This window comes from Bactrocera oleae, chromosome 3, assembly GCF_042242935.1.
Source record: "Bactrocera oleae isolate idBacOlea1 chromosome 3, idBacOlea1, whole genome shotgun sequence".
In the NCBI taxonomy this organism is placed as follows: domain Eukaryota; kingdom Metazoa; phylum Arthropoda; class Insecta; order Diptera; family Tephritidae; genus Bactrocera; species Bactrocera oleae.
In genome coordinates this window covers 822,933-841,670 of record NC_091537.1, presented here as the reverse complement: position 1 = coordinate 841,670, position 18,738 = coordinate 822,933, and the positions used below count along the sequence as shown (strand labels likewise).

Genomic DNA, 18,738 nt, shown 5'->3' with positions numbered 1-18,738 from the left:
GTATTTAGGTATAAGCACAAGACCCACGTTGTGAATTTCTCATTTTCGTCAGTTTTTAAAACGCATTATTTCGACCTGCCCGCGTCGATCGGCAATTTAATTCAATTAAAAGAGCTTTTATGTATATCTTTATGTGCAATTTAACAAAATTCAACATGTCAAACAATCGCACAAACGCACAGCATATGCTTACACCTGAACGATTCTCTTAATTGAACTCGTACACAACCGAAAAGACTCGCCAGTGGGCGCACTTAAAGAAAATTGCGATCAAATTTTCGGACACACGTTGCTCTACATATAACTAAAATTTTGCACTAAAAACGACGGATATATTTTAAAAATTATAGAAAAAGACTGACAACGGTCCGTTACATTTTGAACAGCAAACCGCTTTGTGAGTAAAGCTCCAATAAACTTAAACAATTATATTGGTTTGTGTGAGTTGAAGAGCTTTTTCAATTCAAGCTAGCTCTCCCTCCCAAAATACATTTTAAATAATAACGGTTTTATTACTATAAACGCTGAATTCATGTATATAATATGTAGTATATAAAATATTTCAAGTTGCGATTAAAGATTTTAAAATTTTGTTTACGATACTCTTTTTATTTTAATATTTTTTGTAAGGCAAATAGGTAATTTTAAAGTAAAATTTTAGCATTGGCTTTCTACAGTTCAACGCGACAACCTTAACCCACACAATTTCTCGCTTTAACGGCGATTCATGCGTGAACGTTCTAAACTCAATTGAAATGAAATTTTAGCAAATGAATTGCGTACATGAGTACAAACCATTCGAAAATTGACGCTAGATTTTGTGCCCACGCTCTGCGCGATTGTATGCCCCACTCATATTGCTTTATTTCTCCTATTGCAATTTACACCCACACATAAATAAGTTGACTACCATGCTAACATATGTACATATATACATACATACATAACGTTCATGCCTCTTGCAAACATTATTTTTGCTGAGTTTAAATTGAATGTTAATTAATTTGTGAAATTTATACTTTCGGCACTCAATTACCGAATTGAACGTTTAGAGCGAGCCAACAAACAACGGTTAGTTTCCAGCCATTGGTGCTGTTGACAAAATCGTATCGCTCCTCAAAGCTGGCTGTGATATGATTTTAATTGAAACATTTCACAACCGCTTTGAAGAATGACACAACTTCAACTTATGTATTACTATTGCATTACATCACACTCATCATTTCATAAAGGTATGTGAACTGTTTTCAGTTAAATAAAAACGAAGATTTCATGTGAAAACAACAGCTCTAAATTAAACCTCTACATATTCATACATTCTAACCCGTATTCATTGTTTTTCCGGATTCCTGAATTTAGCTTAGAATTGTGTATGCATATGTGTGTGCTTATGCACTGATATGCTGCATACTAATCCAAGGCCCATCAACGTAAATTTGTATATCTTAATGTTTGATTACAGATATATGCTGCAGCAAACTTTTATTTAAAGTCATGAGTCGCTTTTCGGTTTGTGTTTAGTAAATCATAACTAATATATGAAATGAATGGTGTCCATCTGCACTTTTTAAGTTTGACTAAGAATGTGAGTTTTTGTGTAGAAAAAAAGCAAAGAACACTGCGCAGCCGCATACTACATTTAAATGGTATCAAAGCACTGTGTTGCTTAACACTAGCACGCATAACCTTTATTCCCATAGTGCAAACTGATCTCGCTGAGTTACTCTTTTAGCAGATCATTGTTTCCCTTTTATATCAATTGGTTACATTTGTATTTAGTTTATTTCAATACATGTGCGCTTTATGAGGCGACTATTTTTCATTCGCATAGTAAAAATTAAAAAAAAAAATTGCTGATAAAAACGCGTATGTATGTTTTTATTCGTTATTTTCTTATTACATCTTACAAAATAATTTAAATACAACTAAAACATTGATAATACGAATAATAAAAAAAAACCAATGCTTGGATATTGCGTGTCGTACAAATGCATTACACAGAAATACATATGCATGTTTGTATATGAATAAGCGGATATGTAATTGTACATCAAAATAGTAATGTAAATTATAGTTCTACAAATATTTATCAAATAAAACTTGAAATATCAATTCAAAATACACCCATACATACATATATAATGTTTTCAAATACACATATATACAAATGTATATGTATAAGTGAATAATACAGGCGGTTGCTATACGTATAAGGTGCATTCAAGTTTCACTTTTATCTGCAAATATTAAAAGTAAATCACAAAAGAATTTATAATAATTCATAATTACTATGCGCACACAATGCGATTTAAAAATAATTGTTGCTTTTCTTTTATCCATGTAGGTATGTATATGGAAATATTTAAACCAAAAACAAATATTAGAACGGTGAGTGTTTGCCTGGATAGGCATATACTTTATAAAAAAATCATTCTTATGCACGTTTTACTTTTTAATTATATTTTTACTCTTATTCAACTCGCCGTAGTTTTGTACGGAAAAATATGAAATAATACATAAATTCTTCAACGTGAACTCAATTCTCACATTATACATGGCGTCTTTACTTACATTTAAGATATCCATAGGCATTATATTTAATCAGTTTCAATATTCGAATTACGTTATTTATATCTAAATTTTGTTTTTGTATGCATACGTTCATTTTTGTGTATATAAAAGTAAAAAGCACAATAAAAAAGCATACTAAACGTTATTTCTTACTAAAAATAGTTCAAAAATCTCTCTTTCAATTGTTCATTTCTTAATTAACGTGGCTGGCTAGTTGAAAAAATTACAAACATTTTAGGATGCATTCATATACTTATGTATGTATTTAAGTCATCTGGACAACTTTTTGAATACTTTCGCGAATCGCACGTTTACGAAGAGCGTTATTCTTAATATGAAATTCTTTATTTTTTCCTATTTTTTTCTTTAATTATTTGACTTGTTTTATATTCCTACATATATATTTTTGTTTAGTTTCCACAAAAGTATTGACTACTTTTAAAGATGGATGATATTATGAATTCATATTAGCAGTTGGATTACTTTACTTAGCAATTACTTGTTTCTAAAGAATAAGCTTTTGGCAAACTCTATTTTCCTTCCTATTATTTCACTCATCGATTACTTTGCTAATATCTATATAAATTAACTCAGTACATAATTCGACAATCACTGATGTCGCATCGATAAACTCTGCTGAAGCTTAGTCAGTTAGTGTTTGAGCGACGAGGGCTAGTTGCTCCTTGAGAATACGGAATGAGGGGCGCTCTTCCGGGCCGTGAGACCAGCATTTCTTCATAACCTATGAATATTAACACCACAAATTTATGTAATGTAAATGCAATTTTCAAATATTATATGAAAAGCAATAGGCTTGTGTGCCCTTACTTACATCGTATATTTCCTTTGCACATGACTTTGGTTTTTCTAATATAATACCACGTTGGACACGTTCCACCACTTCGGTGTTCTTAAGACGACCGTAAGGCATTTTGCCACAGGTGAACACTTCCCACATAAGTACTCCTAAATGAGAAATTCGAAAAAATTAAATTGTTTAAAAGAAAATGAACTCATTTCGTATATAGGTTAAGTACCGTATGCCCAGACATCGCTTTTTGAAGAGAAACGCGTATAGTTCAACACCTCCGGCGGTGCCCATTTAATAGGAAATTTGGTGCCACCTGAGCTTGTGTATTGGTCGTCCAAAACATAGCGAGCCAAACCGAAATCTGCGACTTTTACTACATTTTCAGAACCAACGAGACAATTACGTGCGGCTAAATCACGATGAATGTAGTTGTGACGTTCCAAGTAAGCCATGCCTTTGCTAACCTGTAGCGCAATAAATAAAGCGACAATGCGTTCAATGAAAGCATGCGAATTGAAAAATAACGGAGAAATAAATTACACATACCTGTATACACATGTCCAACAACAAACCCATGTTCCCAATCAGTGTGGTCTCATGTCGGCGCAAGTAGTTCAACAACGATCCATGTTTCATATATTCGGTGACAATGTAAATAGGACGATGCTTCGAGCAAACGCCATACAATTGCACAAGGTTAGGATGTTGCAATTTGGTCATCACTTTGGCTTCCTCAATGAAATCGTCCTCGGACATGGTGCCCTCCTTCATCATTTTAACAGCAGTGTCAATGGATCCACGCCATTTTCCCCGTCGTACCACACCGAATTGCCCCGAACCAAGCTCTTCCATGAGCATTAATTCCATTGGGTGAATTTCCCATTTATCTGTTGTATAAAAATTTGAAACGTGCTTGAAGCAAGCACAACAAATAATTTTGATACCACTTACCGTGGGACAATCCTGCAGTTGGTGGAACTGGTCTATCACAAGGCGATGATTTTAAACGGCACGCTAATCCCCCGGAGTTATGTCGGTGATAGTTTATTAGGTCCGGTATGGTCTCGCAGCAATGCTTTTCACTCAAATAGTACTCGCCTCTCGCATTTTGTTTGATGTGATAATGTTTCACATGAGATTGTGGTCTATTTATGGTTAGGGAGAAGAGAATAATATGCAAATGTTATTCAGTTTTTGTCTAGAATATACGAGTATTTTGTTACACTCACACTTTGGTATGTAAGGACAGCGTGTATAAACCTTTTGTCGATGATTTCCGCACAACAAAGCAACCTTCTTTGTCACCTTGTTTCAAAAGAGATTCAGCGCGTTGACGAGACATATCGCCAACATACCATCTGCGTGCCAAAATAAAGTTTGTTTAAATGCAAGGAATTCCGAATAAATATGGGTAAATATGTGCACTCACTCATAACGCTCCAAGCCTAGTAAAGCTTTTGGCTTAACGTAATTACTTGGTATATAGCCCACATTGCCCAAAGCGTCCTTCACTTTCCACCAGTGCTCTTGGGAATCATCAATCACTTCATATTCAGCATTCTAATGAAGAAATACACAAGTACATATGCATTATATAAAAAGCTTAATAAAAAAGAATATTATGCAACAAAAGTCATTCTGATTTTAGGTCCAACATCAATACAAACACTCTGCACTACCTTTTCGAGTGATAAATCACCACCTTCAATAGCTTTAAACGGGTAAAGAGCCACCACAACTTTGACGAAATGTGAATTATCCTGCAAGTGTACAAAATGATATACATATATAATATAAATTACTATTTGAAAGTGCTTAACCTTACCTTAGACTTAGAATTTGGAGTACCCGGCGTTGGAATACCTCCCGGCATTGTGTTGTCCAACGATGTAGCGCCGCTATTCAAAATATTTGGTGTTTGCTTAAAGGTGGTAACCGAAGGCTAAACGGGAGCAGAACAAGTGAAAAGATGAAAATGGCAAATTTTCTAAAGAAAAGTTATCTTACTTGTAGCGGTGCAGCTGTAGGTGTCGCGCTTCCCAAACTTCCGGAACTGTTATGATGCAGATTAAATTGACTGGTCGAGGTGGAGTTGTTCGGACTACTACTACGAGTAGTGTTCTGGGCAGGAGAGCTTCCTGTACCTATAAAAATTAAAGAAATTTAATGTTAAGCCATGACAAAATTTATTGGAAATTGAAAATGCTCGTAATACTAGGCTCATATACGCATCTACATATGCTTAACAATCAAAAACACGAATGGCCTTTAGTACATTGTCCGCACAAAGCGACAGCGAAAGCCATTCGGTGTGGGAGTTTTCAAACCATCAAAGCATTGCGCAACTGTTTCGCCAAAATTGTATACCTAAAGTGTTTTTGCTTTGAGTTCGTTGTAGGAGTGTGGGATTTAAGTCAGTTGATGGTTTAACGCACGTCAGCTGTAGGTCGCCTATGACGAAGAAAGTGCGCAGACATGGTGCTTAAGTCAAGGACGAACCAGAAAATTATGTGTTAGTTATGTGTAGATCCAAGGCTTATTTTAGCAGGTTATTGAATTCCCTCACACATAATAACTGATATAATAATATATATGCATGTTCATCATAAGAATACCAACAGCAGAAAACTTCATGTATTCAAACATTGCATTGTCTTGCTTGACGTCAAAAATTGGCTTTGCTTGCATTAATATTCACTCGCTTTTATTGACCATCTTGCTATATGTCTTTTATTAATATCGTTTAATTGTAAGCAGAAGAGCGTCGGGAATTGAGAGAAGAATGGTCGGTTGTTTGCATATTTTAAGCATGATGTATAGCCTCAAAAAACAAAAAAAAAAAAAATTATAAAAAATTGTTATAAAATGCTCACGCGACCCGGTTGTATGTTGCTGGGCTCAGCTTTATTTATTTCATGCAATTTCCTTATTTTTAGCAAAACAGAAACAAATAAAATAAAAATCCGGCAAAAGCAATCAATATACTTAAAGTTCCGTTGATGCATTTATTCTAAAAGCTTAGCTTGAACCACAATACAGTTTGAACAAAACTTCTAGTGATTGCATTAAAAACGCAAATACGTAAACGGTAACGGTACTTTATAAATAAAAAGTAAAACAGTTTGCGTACGTCCACACATAGCAACAAAAAACAACCTGCCATAATAGACGATGCAACATTCCTAAAACAGCTGCTCTGCTGAAATGGCAGCGCACGGCAACAAAATGTTATATCTGTAAGATATCGGATACAAATGCATTCAAAATCATCAATACGACTATTTTTCAACTTTCTCATATTTTGTATATAAACTTTTTTCTATGTCTGGTAAATATATACTCGTATCTTAGATATACATATACATATCATATGTTTGTAAGAGTAACTTTGCTTAATAACTAACGTCACATAAAGAAAATGAGAATAAAATAAAACTAGATTACAATCAACACACATTTTATACAATACCTAGTAACGTACCCAACTTCAAAGCGGATAAAAGCATCATATTTGCACCAGTTGATTCGAACAGATGCACTTGGAGCCGGACGCAATGTGTTGGACAACAACAAATAATACAAATACAAACACAATAGTTTTCGCTTTCAATTTATGTTTAGACATTCAGCAATTCAATGATGAATTTGCAGTGAAATGCTTGCTGTAAAAAGCACAAAAGCACTCACTTGCTAGTAGCGGTTTTGTTTGCTTTTCCTCAATTCACTATCTGTAGCGGCTGCTAACGGCAAGTGAAGTGATCGTAAGAGTGCTAGTATGCTGGTGTACCATAAGTTTCGCGCGCGGTAACTACAAACATGTAAAGGGTGTTTTTTTAGAGGGATTGAAATTTTATTAAAGTTAAGCAAGACGAAATCGTCAATATTTAGTATTGGTTCGCAAATTTTATGGCATGTAGCGTTTGAACAGGCGCTAGGCAAAAATGTGCTGAGTGTTGGTTTCCAAGTGGTTGGACATAGCTGGTTTATGAGCGTAGAGCTCGCACTTAACGTACACCCACAAAAATTAGTCTTCCGAAATCAAATCAGATAACTTGGATTGTAAATTTGCAGGCCCATTTCTTGATAGTATTATATGGATGAAAATTATTGATATTCGATTGTAAAAATTTGTCTAAGCCCATAAAGTTTTGACACCAGCGAGCCTTGACACTACTACACAATGCAAGAAGCCTTAAACTAGAAAAAATGTTTTATCTCTGAAGATGATTTACGATGAAAATTTGATTTGGCATCTATCACTTTAAAAACCTGATTAGTCAGCATGTTTATAATCCGTTTATGTGAATAATATAGATGTAAAACCTATTCAAGCACCACCAACTGATGGCAGGTTTGCCAATGAAACTCCTTCAGTATAAAATGCCACTTTGTGCTTCTGGACTAACTTAAAATTTGCAAACAACTAAATTGTGTGTTGGGTTTAAAAATCACACGCGCACACTTCAATAAGTACGTGTAGTATAATATAGGCCTTAAGACTGCTGTGCGAGCATAAGCGTATGTTTCTAAGCAGCTAATGGCTATACTTGCGCGATCACCTTCAAACGCAGTTCACCAATAAGCCAAACACCATAAATGCCGTAACGCACACGCACGCAACATGCATTCGTCCGTAATTACTTAAGACATTAAGTTAGATGGTGAAAAAGAAATAATAAATAAATAAAGTAAGTAATAAGACTTGAAGAACACCACATCGGCAAGACACTATGGTAACCACATTGACTAAGCCTCGTCTTCAAAACATATACACACATACATATGTATATATGTAATTATTAAGAAGCTGCAAATAACGCAAGGTAAAAACAACAATGAAATTAGTTTGTACTTCAACGTTGAGTGGAAAAATGAAAAAGCCACTATAAGATACAATGTTAAAAAAATACATCGAATCTGCACATCCGAGCACACTGGCTTTTTCCTCTGTCAATTTTCGATCGAAACTTCACGACTAAAAGTCTGTTAATTTATTTAAGTTTTCCACTTTTAGCCACAGTTATCTGTTGGGTATAACTTTGGATCGCTATTGGGCTATATTGATATTAGGTAAATTTTAGTTATTATTTTTTCAACTTTGCGAACACAACACACATGCATATACTTGTATGTACATACATACGCGAATATGCGAAAATACCGTTTTTTATCGACTTAGCAAAATGTCTAACCATCGGAGGCTTTTCACTTCACTTTTGCAAACACACTTTATTGCCTTAGTTTACGTAAACCCAAATATATTTATGTACATATGTATGATGTATACACACTATGAATAGTGCAATTTTCCACTCTGCAAGCAAAATTTGCTTTGTTGTAAGAAAAATGGTTGCTATTTGAAAGTACAAGTATATTCGTAAGCCGTCGTTAAGTCGCCCTCATTTAACTGATAAACGTTAATTTATTATCCCTTGATTTTTCTATTATTAATATTCTGATTTCAACGTCATCAATTCTGTAGGTTTAGTTTTTTTAAGCCATGAGAAATATATATACATATAGGCAATTATGTATATATGTATGTCTCTGATGGCATTGCGAATACACGACGATCTTCTATTAATAAAAGTTAAAACTCAACTGGGCAAGAAGAAGAAATATAAATAATATCCAACCTGCCAACCTGTTACTGCGTCTATGCATCTATCGCAGTCGTTGTGGTTACTGTTGTTGCATTCAGTAAAACTGTTCACAGGCCAGTTCAGAAGAGAGCTGTGAGCGAAGTTAACTTCAGATTTAGTTGCGCTTAAATTGAGTTACTATCAGGAGACAATAGTCAACGGCACAGCCAGTTGGTGCGACAGTAGCTAGCAGAAACGGTAAAAAAGTGGAAAAACCACTATTCATATTCAAACAAACTTAAGGCGAAGTATCTCAACTTTCATACACAATGCGTACTGCACACATACACACACACATCGGTATATGTATTTGTTTGTATGTGCATATGTAGTAGTGTTAGTATAAAAAATAAACTTCAACAATTTGTACAAATACTCAACGCACGGCTGTGTATATCTGGTAATACGACAACAGCAATAGCAGCAGTAACACAACAACAACGGCAATGAAAAGCAAGCAAAACTCGCTTCTGGTTTCGCAGCTCAATACTTGTAGTACACATTTATACGTACACATGTGTTTGCTTCAGAGTACACACACATACAAAAATAAAATAAAAATAAGTTAAAAACGTCAGCAACAGCTGCGACCAAGCAACAATATTTGCCTAACTTTGGGAACATGCAGTTACCGCAATAGTGAATACTATTTTTTTAGTGCATAAATATATTTATTCGATAGTGCTGCAGGCGAGCAGAAGGACTAATATTTATCGACTACCGACAAATGTGATTTGATCAGGCTTGGAGACACCCTTTGTAGAAATCCTGTTGGGAACATATTGTGAGGGTTGTAATGAATTGCCTTCGTCATTACGATCGATTAAAAGAAATATGTTAGCATAATTTTGCTTTGTATCAAAAATATATTAAAATAACTTAGTTCCTTTGGAATGACTTATAAAACTGTAGTTCTTAAATTTTAGTAATATCCGAAAATCGTTTTAGTAACGACACATAGCTTCTTATCTGTAATAAGTATGTACATACCTTTTGAGCTTGGCAGGCATTGTCCGACATTATTCCAAAAATTTAAACGACAGCCAAATACTTTCATTTCTTTTACACGTTCTTTCATATTGCCCAGCACACTGGTTTCCGTGAAGCTAACACACGGAATCATTTGCGCACCACAAGATGTACATTAATTGATTAGCCGACTCTGCATAAATTCGGCTTTCATTGCCACGGTATCAGAGCAAGCTTCAAAGTTTATTACTATCTTTAATTACTAATTGTGTTCACCAGAGTGGAATTTTTCAATATTTATTGTTAGAAACTAATCTACCTGCGATCTTTGAATATCATATATGACTATATGCAAACATGTTTACAATTATATATTTATAATGAAGTCCTATATTACAAAATTCTGTGATGTACAAGTAGTTTGAATCTTTTCCGAATTTAAGGGTGGACAACGTGCCCAAGGCAACATGCGCTACAAATATATGTTGTTTTCATTTCAGACAAATGGTTAGTCTTATCATTAAACGATAGGTGAAGAGTCATTTAATTTTTTGGTTTGTTGTTGCTATCATACATTTGTTTTTCAATGCACATTTATGTACATATGTATGTACATATGTATGCGAGTAGGAACGCAAATATGTTAACATCTTTGCAACATACAACAAACTAATAGGATATACATACATACATATGTACATATGTTTGAAGCAAAAAAAATATGTATATATATATATACATATATATATTTGACTGCTCGCTAATTCACAACCAAAATATGTTGACTTTCCTCATGCAGGTAATTTTTTGGTGGACACTAATTTCTACATGTACTTATATATACATATATATATAATATATAAGGAAAGTCAACATATTTTTGTTGTGAATAAGCCAGCAGTTAAAGAAGCAAAACAAGCATGAGCAAGAAGAAAGAGGAAGAAAGTGAAAAATAAGAAAGTGGTTTAAGGAGTGGCTTGAAATGTTTATCTGCAAACACTTCTCTTAAGGGTCTTAAGACACCCCTTCGGGATATTCAGTCATTCCTTCGTTTTATTATTTTCAATTTATACGAAATTACACATTTCTGTGTTTATGTGTGGATAATAAGTGGATTCTTTATTGAGGAATCCTAAGATAACATACTCATAATAAGACAGCTCGTATCGAAATTGTGATGGGTTCTGAATGAGTTTTTATGCATTTTCTTAGAAAATGTTTGACGTGAATACTTCATTTTCTTCGTTTACATTGCCCAAACCTTATCTTTCGTACGGCAAAAGCAACAGGTAAAATTCCGAACCGGTTTAGGGAAATGCTCATTTAGTGCAAATTATCGAAATAAGACTTCGGAGCCAATAGAAAAGGCATTGCATGAGAAAACAGTTCTACGATTTGAAGCAATTTATTTTCTTACATGCATACACTAATGCACATATACATACACACATTTATATAATTAGTTTACTATTACTTTCTCATAAGACTTTGTACGTCAAGAATAGTGCTCCTCATCACAAAGTGACTCAAGTGAATTTTTTACTTTTGCTGGAATAGCACTGACACGGCATAGCTCATTCAATAACCCTTTGAGAACTGTTTCACATTTATATTTGTTTGTTATTCTGAAAAGAAGATATGCCGAAATACGTTGTTTTGTTTGAGGGACACACACACGTAAATATATATACATGAATTAACACTGTAATCTATTTGGCCTTGACTGTGTATAAATGCCATTCCACCACATTTTTTATTAATTCCTCCTACAAAGAAACATATACATAAACTTCAACATGAGCTACGTTTGTACTTTGTGTATTGTGAGTTTAAAGATATTAATTTGAACTTTTGATTCGGATTAGTTGTGTATTTTTGCATTGCCCGTCAAAGATCGCAGATAACACTTTAGCACACTTTTAAACAAAAATATAGAAATCGTTTTCATATATGGAAAAATAAATACTCTCGCGTCTTTAACTTGAAAAATTGGCGTTTTTCTATTCCACCAGATATAATTCACATTTTCTCAACCAAACAACACAATAACAGAATAAAAAAAATAATCATACATTTTAAACACGTTTCAAGTCTGTGCATATATTTTGTATTTTGAATACATACAAACAGACGAGTGTATGCATGTGTATGTTAATTTTTACTTTATTAGCACAACAATGAATTTACCGGAGCTACAGACAATGCCACACACACTTCAGGCGCCGAAGAGGTGTCTCGCAGCACGATCACATTCGCTTGAGTCTCGCCGCAAACTGAAACCAAAGTGTTACGGTCCGAGTGATAGTGCTTACTGCTTTCCTCTCATAGCAATTTCTGCTCAAAACAACTTGCTCAACAAGTTGGGTAGCCTTAATCAACCAATTTTTGGAAGAAGGGAGTACGAAAGATAAATTGGGTTGGGCAGAGAATTTCGAAGAACTCTCAAAAGGGGGAATCTTTACTAGAAGTTAGGCTACATAAATATACACATGTATTTATGTACATAATCGTATATCACCCACACTAAAGCATCTATGCACACATTGCACATTTGTGTGAACTTTAAATAGCACATGATTTTCAGTGCACCCGATGGCTTGGTGCATGAACATATTTAAAGCGATTTCGGCGCTGCCATTCCCCAAGCAATTCTAGTTTGAGGATATACCTACAATTTCTTCTATGTAGATGGATACATATTTTGAATATAACACCTTTTATGAACGTATGTATGCAAGTGCAATATATTTTGGGAAATAGCAATTTTAATGAAAATGTGTAGGAACATTATATTGCATTTTTAATCAACAATAAATAAATAAACTGTATTATGAAATTTCTTTTAAGACCGTAAATATAACGTCTCAATACTTTCATACATTTTTCAGAAATAATTCATTTATTCAAAATTATAACTCTTAGCTACTTGATAATATTGAATTCATGGTTAGAAACAAAAATTCGTTTCAAAATCATCAATTTCAAAAGGTTACGGATGTGTCTGCACCATAAGGGCTATATATATATGAGTATATTATGCATATGTAAATACCATACATATTTATATATGAGCATCTGCTTTAACTAATAGAAGAGTAGTCTTTCCTGAATCATAATCAATTTTTTTATATGTAAGATTGAAGCTTAAACTAATAAAATATAAAAATTTCACTAAATTTAATTCCATCAATCAGGCAAGCGGTAGTTGTTAAGTGACTTTACATGTTACTACGAGAAATGCGTGGTCAGCTACAAGAGAAATGTCTTAGGCTTTATTACCCAGTTAATTTCCCACGTTTAGAATCACAAAATAACCAAATCATTAATCAAAAGGTGAACACTATGTTTTGCTGATGTGAACAGAGATGCTGACACACTCACAAAAACACGCACGCTAAAGACAAACCAGTATTTCATAGCTAATCGATCATGGACCATGGACTCTCCGCAAGACAAACTTTTCCAAAGATATTTTAGGAAATTACATGGATACGCATGCATTTATTTTAGACATTTCCACGAATACAGGGTGAGTTGTTAATAAAGTAGATAAATTTCTGTGGCAAAATAGAGAATAAAGCGATGTTTTGATTCGATCTAAAGATCGCATAGCCTATGTATTTACCTGTGGTACAATAGGAAATAATAAAACAATATAAATGAGCGCTGAACAGACAACAAATGCGCGACAGTTGAAAGTTATCAAGTTCATTGCACGTGTTTGTGCTAATGGTTCATATAATGGTTGTACACAATTCGTCTATTGGTAAAATGTGTAAGACAACAAAAAGACAAAAAGCAAAACATATGCAACAAAAGAAATAAGTAAAACTCGTTTGCCTTTTCCTTTACGGTGTGCTGATCTAGCGTCCAGTCGCTAGTTAGGCTCTAGACTTAAGGAACATAAGTTTCACAGTTCGGCTATTTCACTCAATCATCACTGCGTTTTCTTAGTTACGATTTGCTTCCAAAGTTTTTTTTATTTTTATAAATTTGGCAGAAATCGCAACCGGTTTTTGGATTTTGAGTGTCTTTCTTGCGTTCGGAAAGGCTCAACAGTTACTTACTCACTAATGTGTATTTGTAGACACATTTACTCATTTGAATACTAACATCAGGAAATTAATAATTTTACAGTTTTACATATGTAAATATTACTGAATATTAAATTATTTAATTACATTTTGCTAGAATTTTATTTGAACGAAATTTTACTTAATTTTTATAAGAATCATATACTCGAAACACTTGAACACCTTAAAATGTGTTAGATATCACATAACTGATAAAACAGCACTTAAGTATTTTGTTTTGAATCAAGTAAACGGTATATATAATAAAGTATTAAGAAAATTGTTGGCCTTGGCATATTTGCTGTTTTGACCATTCTACTAATGAGCATAACATTTAAATTTCAGTTTCTTTAGTTATGGGATATTTAAATATTGTATGGTATCAATAAATAATATAACGTATGAAATAAGAATATAAATATTAGTATGAATTAAGGTGTACTCACTTGGATTATTATTCGCTTCCAACCAATGGGTCGCAGCCTGACATCCGAACGTTGCTCGACTTATTCCTTTACAGCAGGACCACTTTTTACCGGTCCAAAGACCCGGATGGAAACGATATGATTTTGGCGTATTTGTTTCTTCACAAACTAACAAATCAATATCAATATTTTAAAATTTGAATCATTACAAACAATAACATCTCATTTGCTTACTAACCCTCTCTTATGGCACGTATCCAATCATCACGTTCTCTTTCACTACTCGCTAGTAAATATAAAATATATTGCGGTACAGAGCGGCCCGACAGCTGTTGATCATTGGAGGACTCACAATAACCAACTTGAAACGGAAATCCCTACAACAAACATCTTCAACATGAAATACTTGGTATTTACTTAAATATTTTACTCACGTTTGGTGCAAAAGGATCTCCACCCTCTCCGCTAACAATAGCAGTTTCAACCAAGCGAACACCTTTTACCGGAACTCGACCTCGCTCCCGACGACGCTGCAAATAAAAACATTTCAATAAGAAATTCAAATTCCAAGCACTTCATTTTTTTTGTTTTAAATCGTTTTTTTTAACAATTATAGCAGCAATATATAATAATTCGTATATTCGCTAAACATTTGTACTGAACATGCGAAAAGCGTTTCATTCATTTACAATATTTGTTAAAAGTTCACTGAACCCCCATCTAACGTATCGTGCATATTGTCGCTTACGCGTTGTTTTGATACCGAATAGACACCCTATCCTGGGGTTAATTAATGACAAATGTTCACTTTTCACTACCCTTTTTATACATTTACAAGTTTTTTCGAAAATAATTTTTACAAAATTTCAAAATATAGCTCTGACGAAGATTTTCCACTCAGTAAATTGCGACTGTTTTATTTTAATTGTTTTTAATACTTACATGAATACCCTCAATGACCGGTGCCGTATACTAACATTTTTCTATACACAAGTTTCCTTGGGTGGGGCTTTTGGAAGTTCGTTCTTTTGTTTTGTAATATCTGGTTCTACCCATCCAAAACACCTTGGGAATCCTCTTAAACTGGCATAATTTTTTTTGTAATTCGTCTGTTAATCCATTTTGAATATTTACTTTACATTTACTTTTTTTTCTTAATTTCACAATTTTCCTGTGCGCATTTGGGTGTGTTTTTCACAATGTTAAATATAACTTTTATTTTGCTAATTTTGTATACATTTTTTGCGAAGGCAAAGATATTTAAAAAACTTTTCACTTTGCACTTTGCTCACAACTTGTTTTCCAAAACTTATTAAATTTTTTTGAAACAATAATATAAAATACGCCCGTTTTCAAAGGGAATGATTAGACTGTTCGACTCGATGAAACGTGGAAAACGTATTAAGATCTAATATATACAAATTATGTTCTTTTGATTGTTAAAAAATCTGTTATGGTTTTGTGCAAAAAACTTATATAAACTTATTTGAGGTTGAATTACTTTTGTCTTTATATTCACTTGTCTATTTCAAGCAATGAAATCAATGTTCTTCACGGTTGCGAAAAACAAAGACTTATTCCTACTCACTTGCCAGGATACGGGGGTTATTTGCTTGGGTGTTCGTATGTATGCGCCTGTATACCAATTGGAAAACAACAAATCAGGGAGGGTTTTCCCTATGTAGAGATTTTTAGTTGGAAAAACCTATGTGTGTAGAAATGACAATCATGCAAATAGTATAATTGCCAGATGTGCAAACCTATCTGTTTTGGAGAGATCAGAAATTTTTATTCAATATATTATTTGTAGATATAAAAAAAAACGAATACCTAATTCGAAAAAATAATTAAAATGTCTGATATATGTATGTGTTTGGGATTCGCGTTCACACTCGCTTGATACTTCGACCGAATTTTTAAACACATTATTGGTGTGAGTCTTATGTTTATCCGAGATATAAAGGGACCTATAAGTCTTAAGCCACTTCTGATCGCCTGATAGAGTTTACGAGAAGCTTTTTAAGACCCGAATTGTAATTAAAGGCTTACCATTGTCACTTAAGGGTCCAATAAAAAAGAAATTGATAAAGATTAAAAACTGTGATCAATTTCAGATTTTGCTAAATGGTTGAGTGAACTTCTAATTGAACTGAATTCAATATGCTAATGAAAATATATTAGATATGGTTTGCCACAATGTTCATAGGAGATAGAATGCCTAGCCTAATAACAAGCAATGGAAACAAAAACGACCATATTGTAGACTGGAAAATAGTTATTCGCCATCGAGTAGTAGATAAGGGTTGATGTTAACAGACCGGCATTTCCTACATGTTGCATTACTTAAATACAATGTAAATACACTGCAGCCGGTATTTATTCTGCCTGATAAAACCAGTAGATTTCCTCAGACAGAATCGTTGGTTTCAGCTGAATTAGGTGCAACTAGATTTAGTATTTTAACACTGCATACATAAATGCTTATCATTTGATTATACTAAAATATACTGTTATTATGGTTGTTTCAGCGTAAAGCATTCTCCAAGTAATATTAACGAATGATGCTAATGATATATTCATTTCCGGGTTCGTATCATTTTTTTTTAAATACATTGGAAATTTCTTATTTACTTGGAAGAGCTTTCACTCGTAATTTTGTATATACGCAAAATCTAACAAACACTTACTTCAATGTTTTCCATATCAAAATAGGATAATGACTTTTTGGTGAGTTCAAACCATCGTTGTTTATAGTTGACTGGTGTAAAACGTTTTTTATTCTGAGCTCGTTTTACCATCGATCCGCTTTTCACAATATCATACAGCCTTTCGGATACCTTATCCATTCTACTTTGAAATGATTTGCTACTGCAAACTGTAGAAGATGAACGAATGCTACCATGTGAAGATCGGTTCATGTCTGCAGCAAAAGTTGATTTCAAGGAAACTATATAACTTATTTATCTTGATTAAAGCACCACTTGTTTCTCTTTTCAACGTATTTATCACCTGTTACATCTTTAAAAGGAGATAGGGCTATAATAAAGAAATACACAATTTTTACGTATTGTTTAGTTTAGCTACAAATATACAATTTTCTATTGTTAAATAATTATGTCAACAGCTTAATTATGTTAAGTAAACTTATTCTTTCTTACTGAGGCATTATATTTTGACTGTAATGGGATTATAAATTATTGTTACTTATTGATTTTGAGACTAAGTTTTCATCTATAAACATAACGCAACTATATTAAAACCTTATATATACATATGTATACTATATATTATTTATGCACAAACTTTCACCTGCATTGCAACATCTTTGATTTCATTATCCAAGAGATCCTTTATCGGATAAGCAATGGATTTTTTCTAACATCAATATCTTATCAATTATTAAGAATAAATTTTACCATTTTGAAAATGTTACTGATATGAAGTAAAAATATTGCTTTAATAAAATATACATACATATAGAGCAGGAAATGTTTGAACGAATTATCAAAACTTATCCAAACGAATTTACTAGGTCTCAATTCTAGGAATTTCAGACTCATTCATAGTTGCCCCTACCCCGACGTTGCGTCCGATCAACGTAGTTTCGGCTTCTACTTATTGTTTTGTGCTTTATTTCGTTACTCATTACTCCACAAATGTATAAACACAAATTTATAACTTTGGTTATTTTAGGTAATTAACTTATCGTCTTTATTGTTTTTCTATATACCCTTTAATTCACCTGGTTATTAATTTTGCAAGCACATATTAGGAATACGATTTTTTACTTTTTGATATTTTTTTCAGCTGAATTCGCGGAAATAATCCTCTGCCATACCGCGTACTACATTTAAGCCCTGCTTTGCTTCGTATACTCTTCTTCTCTACGACTGCGCCAAGGCGATCGTTTCTCTTTGTCCACTTTCGAGTTTTGATCATTGTTCTTTTGTTCATTACTTCTTTATCTCGTTTAGCATTCACCGGGTAAAACGTTTCATGTTGCCAGATATATGTAATTATATACGATAAGGTACAAAGCGAAAAACCATCTCGTTTTTTTTATCCACTCTATAAGGGGCATAAACAAAATTATAAACATATTTATCCCATAAATATACCTGTCTAGGAAGTTTTGTAGAAATCACAGCAAGAAAAAAAAAAGAAACAAGTAAAGGGGATAACCTTGAACAGGGTAAACAAAAAAAATCTTTTTTAACAATAGTAACTTCATAATGCTATAGAACATA

At 33.3% G+C, this 18,738-nt stretch overlaps 1 protein-coding gene across 8 annotated transcripts; it reads right to left on the bottom strand.

The window, feature by feature from the left end:
* Positions 1–1,850: 1,850 nt before the first annotated feature.
* Positions 1,851–18,412, bottom strand: Btk (tyrosine-protein kinase Btk29A). Of its 8 annotated transcripts, none has more exons than XM_014230921.3 (15): positions 18,280–18,412; positions 17,179–17,527; positions 14,926–15,021; positions 14,730–14,868; positions 14,513–14,659; positions 5,390–5,526; positions 5,208–5,324; positions 5,062–5,142; positions 4,812–4,942; positions 4,612–4,740; positions 4,334–4,527; positions 3,929–4,269; positions 3,609–3,846; positions 3,404–3,537; positions 1,851–3,313 (listed from the first exon to the last, which is right to left on the bottom strand). In XM_014230921.3, the coding sequence occupies exons 2-15, from the start codon at positions 17,407–17,409 to the stop codon at positions 3,215–3,217; spliced, it is 2,214 nt and encodes a 737-aa protein (XP_014086396.1). In that variant the 5' UTR covers positions 17,410–17,527; positions 18,280–18,412; the 3' UTR covers positions 1,851–3,214. The 8 variants fall into 8 exon arrangements, with proteins under 8 accessions (XP_014086396.1, XP_014086394.1, XP_014086398.1 ...); XM_014230919.3 differs by having other exon boundaries at positions 18,234–18,394; XM_014230923.3 differs by having other exon boundaries at positions 17,179–17,509; positions 18,234–18,391.
* Between the last annotated feature and the right edge of the window lie 326 nt (positions 18,413–18,738).